This window comes from Columba livia, chromosome 2 (genome assembly GCF_036013475.1).
Source record: "Columba livia isolate bColLiv1 breed racing homer chromosome 2, bColLiv1.pat.W.v2, whole genome shotgun sequence".
In the NCBI taxonomy this organism is placed as follows: domain Eukaryota; kingdom Metazoa; phylum Chordata; class Aves; order Columbiformes; family Columbidae; genus Columba; species Columba livia.
Genome location: NC_088603.1, coordinates 43557772 through 43574092, shown reverse-complemented (window position 1 = coordinate 43574092; position 16321 = coordinate 43557772). Strand labels below are relative to the sequence as shown.

Genomic DNA, 16321 nt, shown 5'->3' with positions numbered 1-16321 from the left:
AAAGAGAAAGGGGGAAAGGAGGAAGAGAGTGAAGCGGAGGAAATAGAGGTTAACCTCGTGGCTGTTGAGAAACAAAAATGTAACCCAGATTACAGAAACAAGAATGCAATCAATAGAAGAATTATTGGTAGCAAGTATTAAATAGACATCAGATCAAATTAAATGACAAGGGGGTTGCATTCAATGGTGCATGTTGCTGTTGTGATATATTCATCAATACCATAATGGTGATATTCTCTTGGAAGAATGACAATACAAATATTTAAATAGCCTACATTTTACATAAACTTGCAAACAAAGTATCAAAGGTTTCAAAATGTAGTGACTATAAAAAACACTTACTCACTTTGGGCAGACCAGATAAAGGCTGCCATTTCTAGAACTGCTTGTTCTAGGAGGACGTAAACAATAATAAACTTTGGGCTGATTCAAAACATTTCATTTGTTTTCAGTTTATGTGCAATTTCTCCCTTTCTACCAGATAAATGTAAAATAACACTCTTTTAAATACATATATCAAAAGATTTTATTTCTGAATAACCAAAACAAAGTTTCAGTGAATCTGCAATAAAAGATTATGTTGTAAAATTTAAATTGCAGTTTTTAATCCAGTCTGGTCTCAAGTTGTAACTAATCTTGATTCTCCAGATGCGTTTTCAGCTAATGAACATTTTTTTTTTTGAGAAATGTCACCCACTTCCTGACTTGTCAGTTGCAGTTTAGAGGTAAATTAAATCAATTATTTTACGGACAGAATTTGAATGCGATTACCCTCTATCACCATCTCAACATGATCTTGTTACAGAAAGTTTCAAAACAGCGTGCTGTATTAAACTAGTGTGACTCAGAAAAAGCTGTTCTGAAGTAAAAAAATAAACTAATAAGTCAGTTATCAGATCAGAATTTCACTGCAAATATTTTCAACATTTTCAGGTTTCGCTATACATTCATTGTACCTGCATGTTCAATGCCTAATTTGACAGCCTTTTACAAAGCCATCAGTAATCTAAGCTCTTGGGTCCTTAGTCCAGAACTGGTCAGCCATCACAAATCCTCAGTCAAATGCCTCAGTAAATCTGCTGAGTATTTCCTGAGGCTCCAAATAACAGTGGAAGGGTAAGGACAAGAAAGTGCTATTCAAGGTCAGGCATTATTCCCTGGTTACAACTGACCAAGTAACCAAGTACCAGAAAGCCCCCCTGAAAAGCCCTAAAGAAATTCAGTGTATTCCTAAAGACTTGTCTTTTAAAAGTTAGCCAATTTCTCAGCCAACTCAACTATTTCTGTATGGTTGCAATCTACAAAGATGTATGATAGTAATAAGATTTTATATTACATTCTGCAGTGAGGCCTGAAAACACACACAAAAAAATTCCCCAGAAGCTCCTGATAAAAGAGAGCAAAACCGCTAAGAACAGCATGGTCAGAGAGGCAAAATCTTGCTTCTCCCTGCTACACCTCTGGCCATTTCCCCCTGACAGCAGAGTATTGGGCACAGCTGCCTGCCTCTGCTTCGTATACTCAAATTTGAGGGCAGTGACAGAACTTTTGGTGCCGTTTCTCTGGGGTCTGTCCTTCCAAGCAATAATCCTCATGCACACTCAGTATTAATGCTGGTTAAAACTCAGAAGTTCCAGAAATGCCCTTCACATCAGTATTCAAGAATGCAAAGGCTTATCTGAACAGTAGCCAAACATATCTTGATCTAGATGATGCAGGATTTGGGCAGGGTAGAAATACTGGGGGAGTAATCTCTTGGACACTATTTCAGTGCTTTACTGTGGGGAAGAAACCAAGAAAAAGTAGAAGTTCAGGGAATACTTTGAGATCCCATGTCTAATCAGAACTATGACAGTTGTCATATATCAATTATTTCTCACTACTCACTGTCTGTTCTTTTTTTAAATAAATTAAAGTTGACAGGAATAACTGTGGGTAGGCTACCCGAGTGCTGCTATACATAGAACAACTGAATGGTACATCATGGTTAGAGTAAGATTATTAAAGGAGAAAGAGTTAGAAAAACCCTCTTGGATATAAAATGTAAGAGTAATTAACAGAAGGATTTTGCATTGGAAAGAGGAAAATGAACAATGGTGGGCAAGAAATCAAATAAATGAGTGACCCTAAAAGAGAACACGCATTCTTGTCTTTGATGCTTTGAGTAGTAAATATCTAATGTGAAGCAAGGCATTACCCAGATGTTAGTAAACAGAGCACATTCCTAGCCAGAAATATTTCTGAGTTTGTATCTTTACAATATTTCCATGTTTGTAGATTATACCATGACAACAGCTCTGTAGTTGACTGCAAACAACAATAAGGAATGATGTTAGCCAGCACTGATAACTCATTTTTAAATGTTGATACAACAAACACACCAAGCGCACCCTGCCTCTAGGTCACAGGGATGTCACTGTGCTTAATACGAGCCTCTCCGCTAACATGTAATAAGCTGATGCCCTGAGGCTATAGGCATAACAGTGCCTTGTTGGCTTTAACTTTATATTCTCTTGTTTATTGATTTGAACTGAAGGAAGTACAGAACAGTGGAGATAATAGCCATGATGACACTTACTATTTAAACAGGGTATTTAGAGGTCTTTAAAATATGGATTGTTGACCTTATTGAGGGTTTGTTATTGAGTCCTATATATAGACCTTTGTTTTTCAAGTTCTGTATATGATGACCTGAGTCTACCACTTACAGTACTCCTTGGGCACTTGTTCCTCAGTAGGTCCTTAACAAGACAAACTATAATTGCTCCTAAGAAGATGTATCCATTTTTTGATACATACGACACAAGAGACTGCAAAGAACCTTTGGAGACTTCTGCAATCTCTTGTATCAAATATGGCTGCCACACTGGCACTTTCAGCCAACAAAGTTAAAATATTTTGAGCATTTCTGTTGGAACAGCATACAATAACCACCTTGCTGGAAGAAATTTCTATACTATCAGGAGGCCTTTCTGTCTGGTTTAGGTGCTCACCCATCATGCTAGAGTATGATGTCATAAGATAATGGCTTGAAAAGTATCAGCTAGCAAAATCAAGTAGTTACAAAAATGCAGAAATTCTCAAGAAATATGTAACACAGAAATATAAAATAGATTTCTTGTTAATTTGCTTGGTAAAATTGAAGTAAATATAGCAAAACTCACAAAAAAAGGGGGGGGGAAGAGAAAACAAACAACAACAACAAAACAACAACCTGTACTCTAGTGGGTCACAGCTGAGCAATATATTTCTTTTTCCTTGAAGTTCAAATCATAAACACAAAGAACAGGTGTTTAGGACAGAAACACTTGTAAGTCCTTCAGCCTCTGTAGCTATCAGCAGGTATAAGAAGGTATTATGACCAGATCTACCTCATTTATTCAAGTGTCTTTATTCTAGAACAACATCGAGAAGAGTAAACAAACTCCTGAAGAGTCAAATAAATTCCTTTCTTATTCCACCAACATTTGGAACCACTTAATGTACAAGGAAACTCCAGCAACAGACATTTTGCAGCAGAGCAGAAAGCAACCTTTTTTTTTTATTTTTTTCTTAGTCTTTGTACACACGAGGGAGCTGAGGCTACTGTAAACTGTTTTGTCTTGGACAGAGTCAAGCGCCCAGCTCAGATAAACTTTTGGAAAACCTCTACATGGACCCATACATCTGGATGAGCAAGTGGATCTTTCCTTCTCGTAACAACCCACGTATTCCCTGCTGATGTTTTATCAGCAGGAACTATATCAGGGAAATAACATTGTCGAGCTGCTTGACTGTAAATTGATTTGGGGTTTATAAAAGGCACGGCACGGCTGCTGATGGCACACCGGCAGGAGAACACTGGGCTCAGGTCCGGCTGCAGACAGAGAACTTGTGGTGGCATGAGGCTGCGCGCAGTTCCACACCAAGCTCTGAAATTCTCTTTCCCTGCAACTTTACACTCTGCACATCATTGTAAGCCTCCCTCTCCCCCCGCTTACATATTTTTTTGGTGTGAAACTACTGTACTTCGTGTGCAATCTGATTTCTTCATAGCCCTGAAAAGTAGACTGCCAGGTCTGCAGCTGACTTCTGCTAAACCCTAGGAAAATAATTGCCACGTGGCACTTACCTCTCCTTCTCTGGGCCACGGCCTTCCATTCTGTGTGTATTTGCTTTGATTCTGGCGCTTCTTTTGCCCTCCATCAGCAAATTTGCACAGCAAAGGCTCAGTGGGGGCTGTGAAGACAAGAAAACCAGTCTATATTAGCATCCCTTCCAAAGAAAGTGATTATACCAGCAACAGTAGTGCTTTGTAATACTGATCTTTTGAAGTAAAATCTTGCCTTCTGCAGATATTTTTTGCCTCTTTTAGCCTGGACTCCACTGGCAGCTGTTCTTACTAACTAAGCTTCAAAAAATATATACTGGCAACCCTTGAAAGAATTTACCAAATATTGTTGAAAAAATACTCAGCCTACGCAGAATGTTAAGTTGCTGTAGTGGAATAGTAGAGTCAGGCATTAGTTGCAGCTAAGTTAGACACGTACTCATGACCAGCATTAGCGCAAGGATAAACACTGCTTCGCTAAAGCAGCTTTCTGTTTTCATTGTAAAAACTTTACAAGAATCTGTTAAGGAATAAGTGTTCTCGCTATTTTTACATTTCTCGGCACCAAATCCTTTAAACATTTGTATAAACAGAATAAAATGAACACTTTTGCCAAGCACAGCCCAATTAGCTTTCTTTTCCTCTTAACTCCTCTTTTAAGCAAGCTGGCAGCTGAGAGAACCTCTTTCCTCTCCAGCCGAGATCTGGTGTGTGCAAATACAATAGTCAGGGGCGCCAGAGCCCTGGCAAGAAAGGATATTCAACAGAGTTGCACACCCCAAAAGGCAGCTCACAGCAGGGCACCCTAGTAAAGAAATTACCACACATCAAATGGCTACAACAGGAAGGGACCTTTGTGTCTTGGGATCTTTTCCCATCTACGCAACTTTTAACAGCCTCATAAAATATTTTTCAGCGAAAACTGTAATTAGCTTGCCAGTGGGAACTCGCCTTTGCTGCCTCCTTCTTAAAAGGGGCGAAATTCTACCCACTTTATTAGGTGTATATCAGGACTTTCTTTATTGCCTACATCAACAGAGAAGTAAACCATTTTTAGTTTGGTTGTAAATAATCTAAAAATGATGTGTCACATCTGAATCTTTCCAGGAATTTTGGGGTTCCTAGAGAGGCTCTAATTAATTAACCATAGATTGTGATGGAAAAAGGCAAGAAATCTGCTCTTTCCTCCTCGTTTCCTGTTTCTAGAAATTTTGGAAGAATAGAAGTGCAGAGAAACAAAGGAAATCATGTGGTAAGAGAATTAGACAAGTTGCTGATTTATTTCTTTGTAATGAAAAATATCATTTGGTTAAAGGATAAGTTCATATATATTAAAACAAGCTCACCTCCCCAACCTCTTAGTTACAGTCAACTCAAAAAAACAGTATAGATTAAAATTATGACCACATCAAAACTGCAACGAAGGAGCAAAGCACATAGAGAATCTCACATCAAAAATGCAGTTTCTCATTGGGACAGCATCACTTCGGCTACTTTGCAAGCTTCAACAGCTTTGTTTTTTCATTTCTATTTTACCAGGCTAGTAATTTCCAAGGTCGCTAGAAACGGAACTGCAGGGAACAATCCATTATTGGCAGAAAGCTTGACTGTGTGACCCCAGAGGTCCTTTCCCACCTCTGACTATGATTATTGTATCAGATTTTCGTAGAAGCAATGTTCAGCCAACCCCTTTAAATTTAAAATAAGGAAAGTTTAAAAGCATCCAGGTGGCTGTGGAGATTCTTTCTGCAAATGGAGAGATGTTACAGGGCTGACCGCCCTGCACTTCCACCAGTTTTACTCCAAAGCATGATGCTGCATGATTTCAGAGCATTTCCTTGCAATCCACTTTGATGTGACTGTGAGGGAGGAGCAGGTGCTAAGCCAGCAGTAGGGAAAGATCTATTAAATATCACATCTGAAGCTTCAAAAGCTTTTTGTTTTAAGCACTGAACAACTATCAAGCAACATATGATGTCATTAGGAGGACCATGCAAAACCAATCTGCATGTTAGAAATTAACATTTGCCATGCTCATCTGCTAATGTACACATGTGGGATTAGCCCATATACTATGATGTGGTTGAGCAAGCTAGGAAGTCATATGGTTTACTATACATCCTCTCTATATATTAGCCAACCACAATAGGAAGCTGTTACTTTTCTGGACTATCTAATATCCAGCATTACCATCTGATAACCTCTTATTTGTTAAATTGAAGCTTCCTGAAGTTGACTGAGATTGAACAGAACTGCCAAACAACTTTAACTCTCATCTAGGAAAAAAATGAACAGTATCATAAAGACTTCTCAGGAGTTAGGGACGAAGATGGAAAAGACAACGGTGCCATGCACTTCACAGGCACGGGAGGTTATATTGCTCTACAGCAAATGGAGAAGAATTATTGAGAAAAAAAGTTGATATGTGCTGATCAACATTATCATAAGCAAAAAGATCAAAAGAAAATGTTCTGACAGGAAGACAGAGTCCAGATAAGTTAAGTTTGGGTTGTTTGGGTTTTGTTAAAAAAACACAGGCGTATAGCACATTACATCCAGCAAGACAAAATATTATCTTTTTAGCTCTGAAGTGGTGTAAGTCTTTACGGTTTACACCTGGAAACAACTATGGTAACCAATCTCGAAAGATAAAAAAAAAAAATTAATGATCTTTCTTCTTTCAGGATGTAAGGTGAGAGTCTTGAGAGTACAAACATGTTGCTCTGAGCAAGCAGAAGAGCTCATCTCTCTGGTTGACTTCAGCTCTCTTAAAATCTCTTGTAAGAAAGGTTTTGCAAGATCAGATGCACGTGAATATTTGACATTAGTACCATAACTCTTACTGATCAAATACATAACAATAGAAGATACCAGAAAGAGCATATCCTATTCCAATAGATCAGCAAAACTATTTCTGTGTTGAATTGTTTTTAATGGTTTCATGAAATGTCAGAAGAGCTTTAAAAATTATAAATTTGCTTCAGGTAAGTAAAAAATCACAATTAGTTACTATGGTTATCAATTCAGAAAGAAAATAGTTAGGAACTACTCATACAATATCAACATGATGTGAATAATATCAAAGAATTGCAGCAGAGCTGGGATATTTTACTCCCAAACACTTCGGAAGGGGAAGAAAGAAGAAGGGCAATCTTTTAAAACTTTTTTTTTTAAGCTATCTTCCATTCCAGACAGATACTCTTCAATTTATGGACTGAATTTTACTTTCCTTTTCTTCTGTATGAACACAGTGACTGAAAATAAATGCCTGCCTTCTCTCACCTTTTGTACTGCTGACTTAATAGAAAACGTAATTTGGGTATCTGTAAATGCTCATATATTGAACCAATAAGCACATCTTTTTGTATGGTTCTTGACATCCTCAAAGTTTTGAGCATGTGTGGCATTTTGAAGCATATCTGGAAAATCTACTGTCGGTATTTTCCTGCCAGAAAACTGAGAATTGATTCGTTTGAGACAAATTTCAGGCTATTCCATCCTGATAAACTCTTCAAGATAGAAGGCATGACTCTTTCTTTGACTTCTACCTGACAGTAACAAATAGAAATATCAAGAATAAATAACAGCTTTACCCTGAACAAGGTTCATTAAGCCATAACCCATTTTTCAAGGAGAAGATTTAAATGCTTGCTGTTGTTCCATCCAAACCCTACTTTAGTTAATAAGACATAAATAGCCCTGATCTTGACTTTCAGTCCTGAGAAGGAAGCAGGATCAAATTGATAGTGCTTCTAAACAGCATTTGCCAAGATATTCAGAGCTGCTTTGGGAGAGGGCAGTAGTTGCTAGTGTTCAGATTCTGTTTCCACAGAAGTCAATGGCTATAGCCCTCCCTTATGTCAGGCCCTGAATTTATTCTAAGAGTTCAGCAGAGGTGAAAGAAAGACACTGGTTTTATGTCAATCAAGCCTGTCAATATTGTTGGAGCTCCCGTAGGAGATCAGCTTCTCATGCTCCGCTATTTTAGCTGGACAGACTGTGCAGACAGACAGCTCTGAACTGCCTAAAGGCTCTTATATAACCAAAAGCAACATTGGTATTTCAGACAGGACAAAACCTTTAGATGGAAGGAGATGGGGATAACAGTGCCCCCTTCTTGAATCTGGCAGGCTCTTAGAAATGTTCCATCTCAGGGAAGCAACTTCAATTAAATTGGAGAATTCAACGAAAAACCCCAAACTTCTAACTACTTCTGAATACATAATTTCCTTATTCTTTCATTTATCAGAAGGCAGATACACTTGAGCTTCTACATATGCAAAAATGTATATATTCATGAGCATGTGCTTCATAAAGGAAGATGAAAGCTGTCATTTGCATTCAGTGAATCTTTTTTGTTACTTCAGGTGCTCTGAAACATATTCTGTCTTAAGCATTACCGGAAAAAAGCTTGTCCTCCACACCTTCTGATTCTTAGTCATAAGGCATCATCTGTCCAGCAACGGCAAGAATTACATACACAAAAAAGTAATAACAAGAACACATTTATGTATTTTAACTGCTTTCACTATGATTATTTTTGAAGACAGAATATTTTTCAGCATGCCAGGAGGAGTTTAATCTCTTCTCATCTTGTGCAAAAATGACAGCAAAATTTCCGGTACATAGGAACAAGTGCATTGTGAACATTCATGTGGGTCTTTAAACACTTTCATTTTGTCAATGTGAAGAAACATGATGAGAAAGTCATAGGCATATCAATGAATGGTCAGTACACAGTCAATGATGTTTTTCAAAGTACGTTTTTATGAGAAGTTTGGATTAATTAATTTTTCAGCCTTGGCAAAACCTCCTCTGCCATAAAAAACAGAACAGAGCAATAACTGAGTTCACAACTACACCAGGCATTCAGACTCATCAGCTTTGATGACGATTTTTCTTCTTAATTCCCCTCCAAATTTTAAGTCTTTTGATAACATTTTCATTTACAAATCACACAGAATGTCTGATTGAAACATCCATGTGAGAACCAACCCCTTTGTCTGCCACAGATCAATCATTTTTACTCTTTAAGATAAACTTCATCTGACAGTAACATCAAAGGCACTTTGTAAGCAGAGCTGTTTACTCATACAGTATTTCAGAGGGAGACATGAGAGTCACAAAGCTCTAGAAGCAAGGCAGGACAGAGCAAGTCCCAGTTCTGATGCTAAACCTGGGTTCAGAAGGATGCACCCAGCTGGACCATGGTCTTTACAGAACATCCAGAGTTTATTTACAAAATGAATTTTGCTGTTGTAAGCTTTAAAATTGTAAAAGATTCAGGATCTCACCAACAGAACTCTAGTGAGCTCACTGGCTTCTAGGAAAGTTGTGTCACGCAGTACTTAATCATCCTGAAGTCATAAATAAACAAAATTAGAACTTCAAGGAATATTAGAAAACACAATCATAGCTATGCTGCCCTCGGAGAATGAAGATGAAGAATTACAAGAGATGATACACGACACAAAAGGACATGCAAGGACCAAGTGTTAGCTGAGTAAGAAAACCCTAATTTTGTGGAGTAAGATTGTGTCCCAAAAGCCCACAATACTGGATGTGATGTCACAGGACAAACCCTAACATATACATAGAAGTATAATGGAAGTGCACGATTTCATGTTCAAATTATTCCTTGCTGCTCAGTGTTTTTGCAAGAGCCAGTGCTTTTACACAGGTCATACAACATACAGCATACTGTCCAGGACGTTTACAGTTCAGTTTAACTACATTATACTTAGCGGATTTGTACAGCTGATTACGAAAGTAAAACAATGAGTTAACATTACATTTAAGTTTCTACAATGTACCACTTTCACAATATAATTAGAGAAATTGAGGAAACAGCTTTACATAACAGAAAAGTACCCCAAAGCAACAATTAAATAGCAAACATCTGTTTGGCTAGCAAGAAAAAAAAAGAAAAACAAGTTATTTATTTTGTATAAACTGCATTGTACTTTAAGCAATTATCTCTAGTTCACCTCTTTGTCTTAAGAAATGGGAAGAAATCCTTTCATCCTTTTGTATAATAATTATTTCTAAAGAGGAAGAATGTATTAGAAAAGGAAAATAAATCCCAGAGGATAAATACTCTGTCAAGCATGAAGTTAGTGTTTCTGTTCTGTGAAACAGAAATTACTTAGAGCAGGTAGGACAGATAACTGAATGCACACGTTGGAGAAACAGCATGTCAGCTGTGAAGTGGGGTCCAGATATTGTTGCAATCGATGCAAACACTCCAGCTACTACATGGAAAATTTATAATTAAGCATGTTGTAGCAGAAGCCCCCATAAAGATTTGTTAGATTGAATGAGAAACTAGAATCTCCTTTCTATGAGAAACTGCAACATTCATTTTACAGTTTGTTTTGCTTAAGAAACTATTTTTGTTCTTAAATTTTCAACAGAAGAGCAGATTGAGAGTGCCTGATTCAGGCCTATTAAAATGCTCCATTCCAATGCTGCTGATAAGGAGAAAATGTTATAACTCAATACGATACTTTATGGAGATAACATATAGAAACAGATGCTTCATATGGTATTGAAACTTAAATAATAGCAAAGCTGAAACACAGTATTAAAACAGTGCTGAAATGTTGTAATACGATAGCATATTTTTATTTTAACAAACTACATTTCTCAACCAACTCTAATGCTGGTCTCTGCTGGAAAGCACAAGTAGATGAGGAGCAAATCCAGCATGGAATTAAGGAGTTCATTAATTAACTTTATTAACTAATTAAATAATACACAGTATTTTAATGTTGGATTCTGCCTTTATTTTAAACAAAAGGCCTGAATCAGAGCTCAAAGAAGTTAGAGAGAGATTCTCAGTGAATCCAAAGCCGCTCCGCTTAAGCCTAATTTAAATCTGAGGTAACTGTGAGCAAGAGCAGAGTTGAGGCTGTGAGCTTTGCCAGAGAAAGCAGCTGCCTCAAAGCTGACGATACAGGAAAGTTCTGCCCTATTAGAGGTCTCCAGCATAAAGCTGAAAAATATCAGCTGTAGTTCATCCTTTGTGTCCAGCAGTATGATGGCTCTTCACAATTTTTAACTACTGGATGAAAAGGAAGCGGGGTCTTCGAAGGGTGATTTGTTTTGCAGTTTCTAAATCTCTCCAACAGCCTCTACAGCAAAAGAGAAGGTCCTTTCATTGAACGACTATGTAACCAAACCAAGCTTCGGCATCAGTTTGCAGAAATCATGTCACACACTGGTGCTTAGACCTGTATTTTCCATGACTTTCGGACAGGACTCATAACCAACTGAAATTTGGGGTGCATTGTTTTAACGTGCCAATTCCAATTACAAAGCACAGAATGTGGCTGGGTTAATACCTTCTGCAAAAAGCACTTGGATTCCTGCCTCACTGGAAGAGCCGTATACCAAAAACTTGAGACAGTATCTTATTTTGAAGAGGAGTATTGGTTACAAGTCATTCAAAGCACTTCACATATTATCTGCAAGACAGATAATAAGTACATATTGAAGCAATTAGAATTTTTTTTTTTTTGTTAAATAAGAAAAGCACCACATTTGCTCAATCAGTACTGTTAAAAGGGAAATTCTTAAGAAATCAATCTACCTTTCCATGTTTGAAGAATTTTTGTGCAGAACCTATGTGCCACAGCTGCCCTGTATTTCTCTCATGCCAAGCTAACTAAGCAAGAAATAAAAAGAGCCTAAGTAGCCTTTCAGAAAACCGTACAAGTAATTAGTAGAATAAAGATATGATAATGCAATGGTCTCCTATCAATAGTTTCTCCACATTGACAATAGCTGACAAGTGTGAACAGTTTTCAAAGAACAACAACAAAAAAATATTTTTAATATTTTTATTAATAGATTTTGCAAATGCTAATTACTATCTGAGATTCTGACTTCTATGGTTTGAAAAAAAAAAAAGTGGTTGCTTTTAGCATTTTTATGCCATTGGCTTATTGTATATCTACTGCTGCAGAAGCTTGTTATTCCAAACATTTTTGGGTAGGAGTTGATTGCTCCAAGTGAAATGAAAAAAAAAAAAAGGTCAAATTTAAAAAATATTCCTGCAAGCTTTTTAAAACATTTTACTGTTTTGCAATGTGGGCTCCTATACCATGACTTGCCACACAGGCACAACAATTCTGCTGTATGTGACAAGGAACTTGGAGGGATCAGTGAACAGCATCTAATCCAAGGTCCAAAGATGCACTGAATTTGATGAGAACACTTTCAACACCTGCACTGGGTTTTAGCACAGGCTACAGCCTATAACTTGAGCTGGATGCAACTACAACAGCAGTTATTCTGCAGTCTCTCTCCTGAGCTTTATTTTCTCTCCCAGAATTTTTTTTTTCAGAGCCACCATTCAACAACTACATGTGCTAGTGTTTTACTGGGTCTTTCAACTTGGAGCTGCAATCCCTTCCTATTAGTAATGACATATAAAGAAAGTCAGGACAACCACTAGCCTGTCATCACGAACTAGTTTTCAGCAAAATATTAGAGCGAGGTTCTGCTGTGTGTCACAGTGTTACCTCTCATCCCAGATAATCATTAAAGCAAAAAATGGAGTTGGGTCCTGTTTTCAAACAAGTAGCACCGTGACCATAGTGCATTTACTTCGTTCTGCTCTACCACTGGAATGCTCCTGTACCAACATCCGCCAGCTGACTGACTGGTCCCAGGACTCCAACCTGGGGGTAGAAGTCGACTGAAACACCTCATCCTCTAAATGTGAACCAAAACCCACTCTTCAGATCCCCTCTGAGACCGTCCCACGAGCTTTTAGGAAGATTGTACTTCATATACCCTTTTACCTGCTGCCATAATCTCAGAAGTTATTTTGTTTCGATGTAACTGGAGATTTCACATTTCTTACTGTTCAATTATTAAGGAAAAGCAACAGTCAGCTTCGTCTGAAAGGCTCAGCGATTTTTAAATGATCTCATGTACCGTAATTTATAATGGAAAATCAGGTACAAATAGTGTGAGATGCTTTCTAGTTCCCCTCTAATGGAAATAAAATGAATCCCTGGTAATGGGTGACCCTACTTGCTTCTGTGGTCACCCATTTTACTTTTTAGTGTTCTCTTTAGTAGTCTCGGGAGAAAAGAGCAAATGCAAAGCTTTTATCCAAAGCGGCTTCTCAAAACAATAGCTCTCCTCTTCTGTTATAAAATCTATTTTTACTATTCTCATAAACTAATGTTATTGATCACAGAGACTATGCTATTATCTCACTATAGAAAAACTTGTATTGACATTCCACAGATAAAATGATTGGAATTTATGCAGTACAATATATTCATGCTGGCTCTGCTAATACAAGGTTACTTCATGTAGCTGTTTAAGTATTTCTTTATTATTTAGTATTGAATTTATTTATTTAAAAGTTAATTTTATTAAATTATGTACTACTTTTTATTGAGATAAAGGAGAACATTACCATCATATCAAGCCTTGTCTGTGTGACACTGCTAAAACTAACACTACAGAGGAAAGAAAATTCTTTTCAAACATATGTTTTCAATATAAACAAAAAACCTGGCCAAATGTCTTATGTCCATACAATGATTTCTCTCCACCACCATCAGGATAATTGCTGTACACAGACATATATTTTTGACTAATTAAGGTTGAGTTTTGGCATTCGCTGCTCACACTTCAACATATGTATACCATTAATGTCCAGAAGAGCTTATGCAACCCAGTGTTAAACTGCATCAGGTAAAAATGCTTCAGCTATGGCCATTAGCTTATTTTATTCAGATGTCCATGTTTAAATACTATATTCTGTTTACTGTTTGTGGGGAAAGAGACATTCGCTGTGTCTTTGTGAATGGCCACTGCAATTCAAAGGAGGTCATATTTGCAGCTCTACTCATAGCTTTTTAAATAGTAGGAGCAGGAAATTCTTACAATAGGAAAAAGATTTGGCTAGGGTAAAGATGCCCTGTGCATGGTCAAAGCAGTAACACGATCTTCTTGATAACAGAGCTGAAACAGCATATTCCTAAAAGCTCTGATTAGTGTGGATGCATGAAATACTCCCGTGTAAATGAAAAAATAAACCCAGTTTTTAACCAGCTATCAATCTGTTCAACAGTTTAAAAATATTCAGATTTTTTTCTCAGACTGCCTAAGATTCAGATTTTTTTCTCAGACTTCTGTTTAAATCAGTTCTAATTAACGTGCATTCCACCAAAATCTACTGGCTGCAGCAAAAAATACCCAACCACTTATAATCTAAAACATAGTTGAGCAATATAATTTTGGCACTACTGTGAGAAAGAAGGAAAAGCTGAAGGGAAAACTCCTTTTATTGTTACTGCCCTTCTTCCATTTTATTCTTCTGCATTTACTGAAAGACAATGTGTATGCCCAAAAACGAGTGGGTCTGATAGAAGCTAAAACAGCATCACCTGCTTCCTCACTCAAATGCAGGAACACCTTTAAAAAGTGGATTTGACCCTGACTGTGTATCAGAACTGTGGCCAGGTTTAGGTTACACAGCAGAAAGCATTTACAAGACAGTGCCTGATTCTTAAAGGCAGGAGTTCATTTCACTGCGGTAGAGAATATCCAAATCACACTAAACACCTTGGACAGGATAATTACTGTGTATCACAAAACCTTGCTGTGGGCTCTACCATCTTCTCCCGTAAACAGGCCCAAAGGGAGGGAGGGATGGAATGCTTCGGAAACAACATAAAAATAAGGACACTGATACCCCTCTCCTTTTACCCCCTTCAGGAGCTCTGAACATGGACTGTCAACTATGCAGCACCCACAGGACGCTCCAAAACTCCCTGTAGCTCCAACTGAGTGCATCAGCTGCTCCTCATGGCAACTTCCAGGCCCTGGGTCTCCAAGACAGGCTCTTCTGTGTGCTACTGAACTGAACACCACTGCTCTCCTCACCACATGCCTGTAGATAGGGAGCAAATGTGGCACTGGCATGTGTGTGTTGGGAAAGGAAGACAAGGCCTGGGAAAATATTTGCTCAAGGACTCAATTCCATTGAAGGGCAAGAACAAGAAAGCAGCAAGCTCCTGCAGCTGCCACCACACCTGGAGCTCCTGCCAGGACACAAAGGCTTTGCACCAGCTTAAAAAAAGTCTCTGTCTTCAAAGCACAATTGTACCTGTGATTTCCAAGTTAGAAAACTGCACAGTGGCTTCACTGGGAACTTTCCAGTAAGTCACCTATTTATGATGATACTCTATCCAAGGGAAAGACAAAAAAGTGAAATCATAATCTTTTCCCAAGACAATGGAAGATCTTACTCATACTTCTTAGCTCTTTTCAAAATGTGTTGATGATACCAACACTAAATCTAATGTGCTATGACACAAGGAAAATTCTAAGCCTTGCAGCTTAAAAATCCTTTATTACCATCTCAGACAATGTATTAGAATATTAAATAGATAACACTAAACCCTTCTGAAATTTTCAAACACAGAGCTCTCAGCCGAGAGTAGAGAAGGAAGCAAACTTATATATTAGAGACTGTGCAATAGTTTAATCTTCTTTAACTCTGTGTAATACATGTCTCAGAGGCCGTACGAAGGTCATGCTAGACCCTGCTATGCCATAGGTCCAAAAACTACAGAACAAATGTGACTTCAATGCTAAGCTTGGAAAAGCAAAAATCAATCCTGTACTCTTTCAGTTAAAAATACTGGAATAATAAGAACTGGAGTGAGGCAAGCACAACAAGAATAATAGCTGAAAAAAAGAAAAAAAAAAAAAAAAAAGAAGAAATAAGCAAAGGAAAACACCTGAAAAAACTGAAGGTAAAACAAAGAAGAGCAGGGAGAGGAATACTTCTCACTGCCCTTGAAAATGTTCTAGCTTCACACAAGAGCAAATGCAACTCATGTCCTTATCCACTTCTGGTTTACAACAGAGGCCTTTGTAAGCACGGAGACTGTAGCCAGAAAACATTATAATGGAAAAAGCTAATGGATGGACTAAGTGTCACTGCCAATAGAAAAGAGAATGACCGAAGTTTATAAAAATTGTGGTTTTATCTGAAAACAAAGACTGAAGACTTGTTCTGTTGCAATATGAGGAAACCACTAAGACTGTATATGGTTTCAGAGTAACTGTATGACATCAAAACATGAGTGAAACTAAGGAGACTGCAGAGTCTCCTCTACACAAAAAATATCAAAGCTCTGTTATCAAAGTTGGTTTAAAAACCTATCTCAAAACTCTGCAGATGATCCAAAACTCTGC

The 16321-nt window shown here is 37.7% G+C and overlaps 1 protein-coding gene across 6 annotated transcripts in view; it reads right to left on the bottom strand.

Annotated features, from left to right (window-relative positions):
* RBMS3 (RNA binding motif single stranded interacting protein 3) overlaps positions 1 to 16321 on the bottom strand; it is a 710128-nt gene that overhangs the window by 87784 nt on the left and 606023 nt on the right. For all 6 annotated transcript variants that reach the window (XM_065055125.1, XM_065055127.1, XM_065055126.1 and 3 more), the window contains one exon: positions 4112 to 4218. In XM_065055125.1, coding sequence (XP_064911197.1) covers positions 4112 to 4218 — 107 coding nt within the window. The remainder of the gene's footprint in view (positions 1 to 4111; positions 4219 to 16321) is intronic.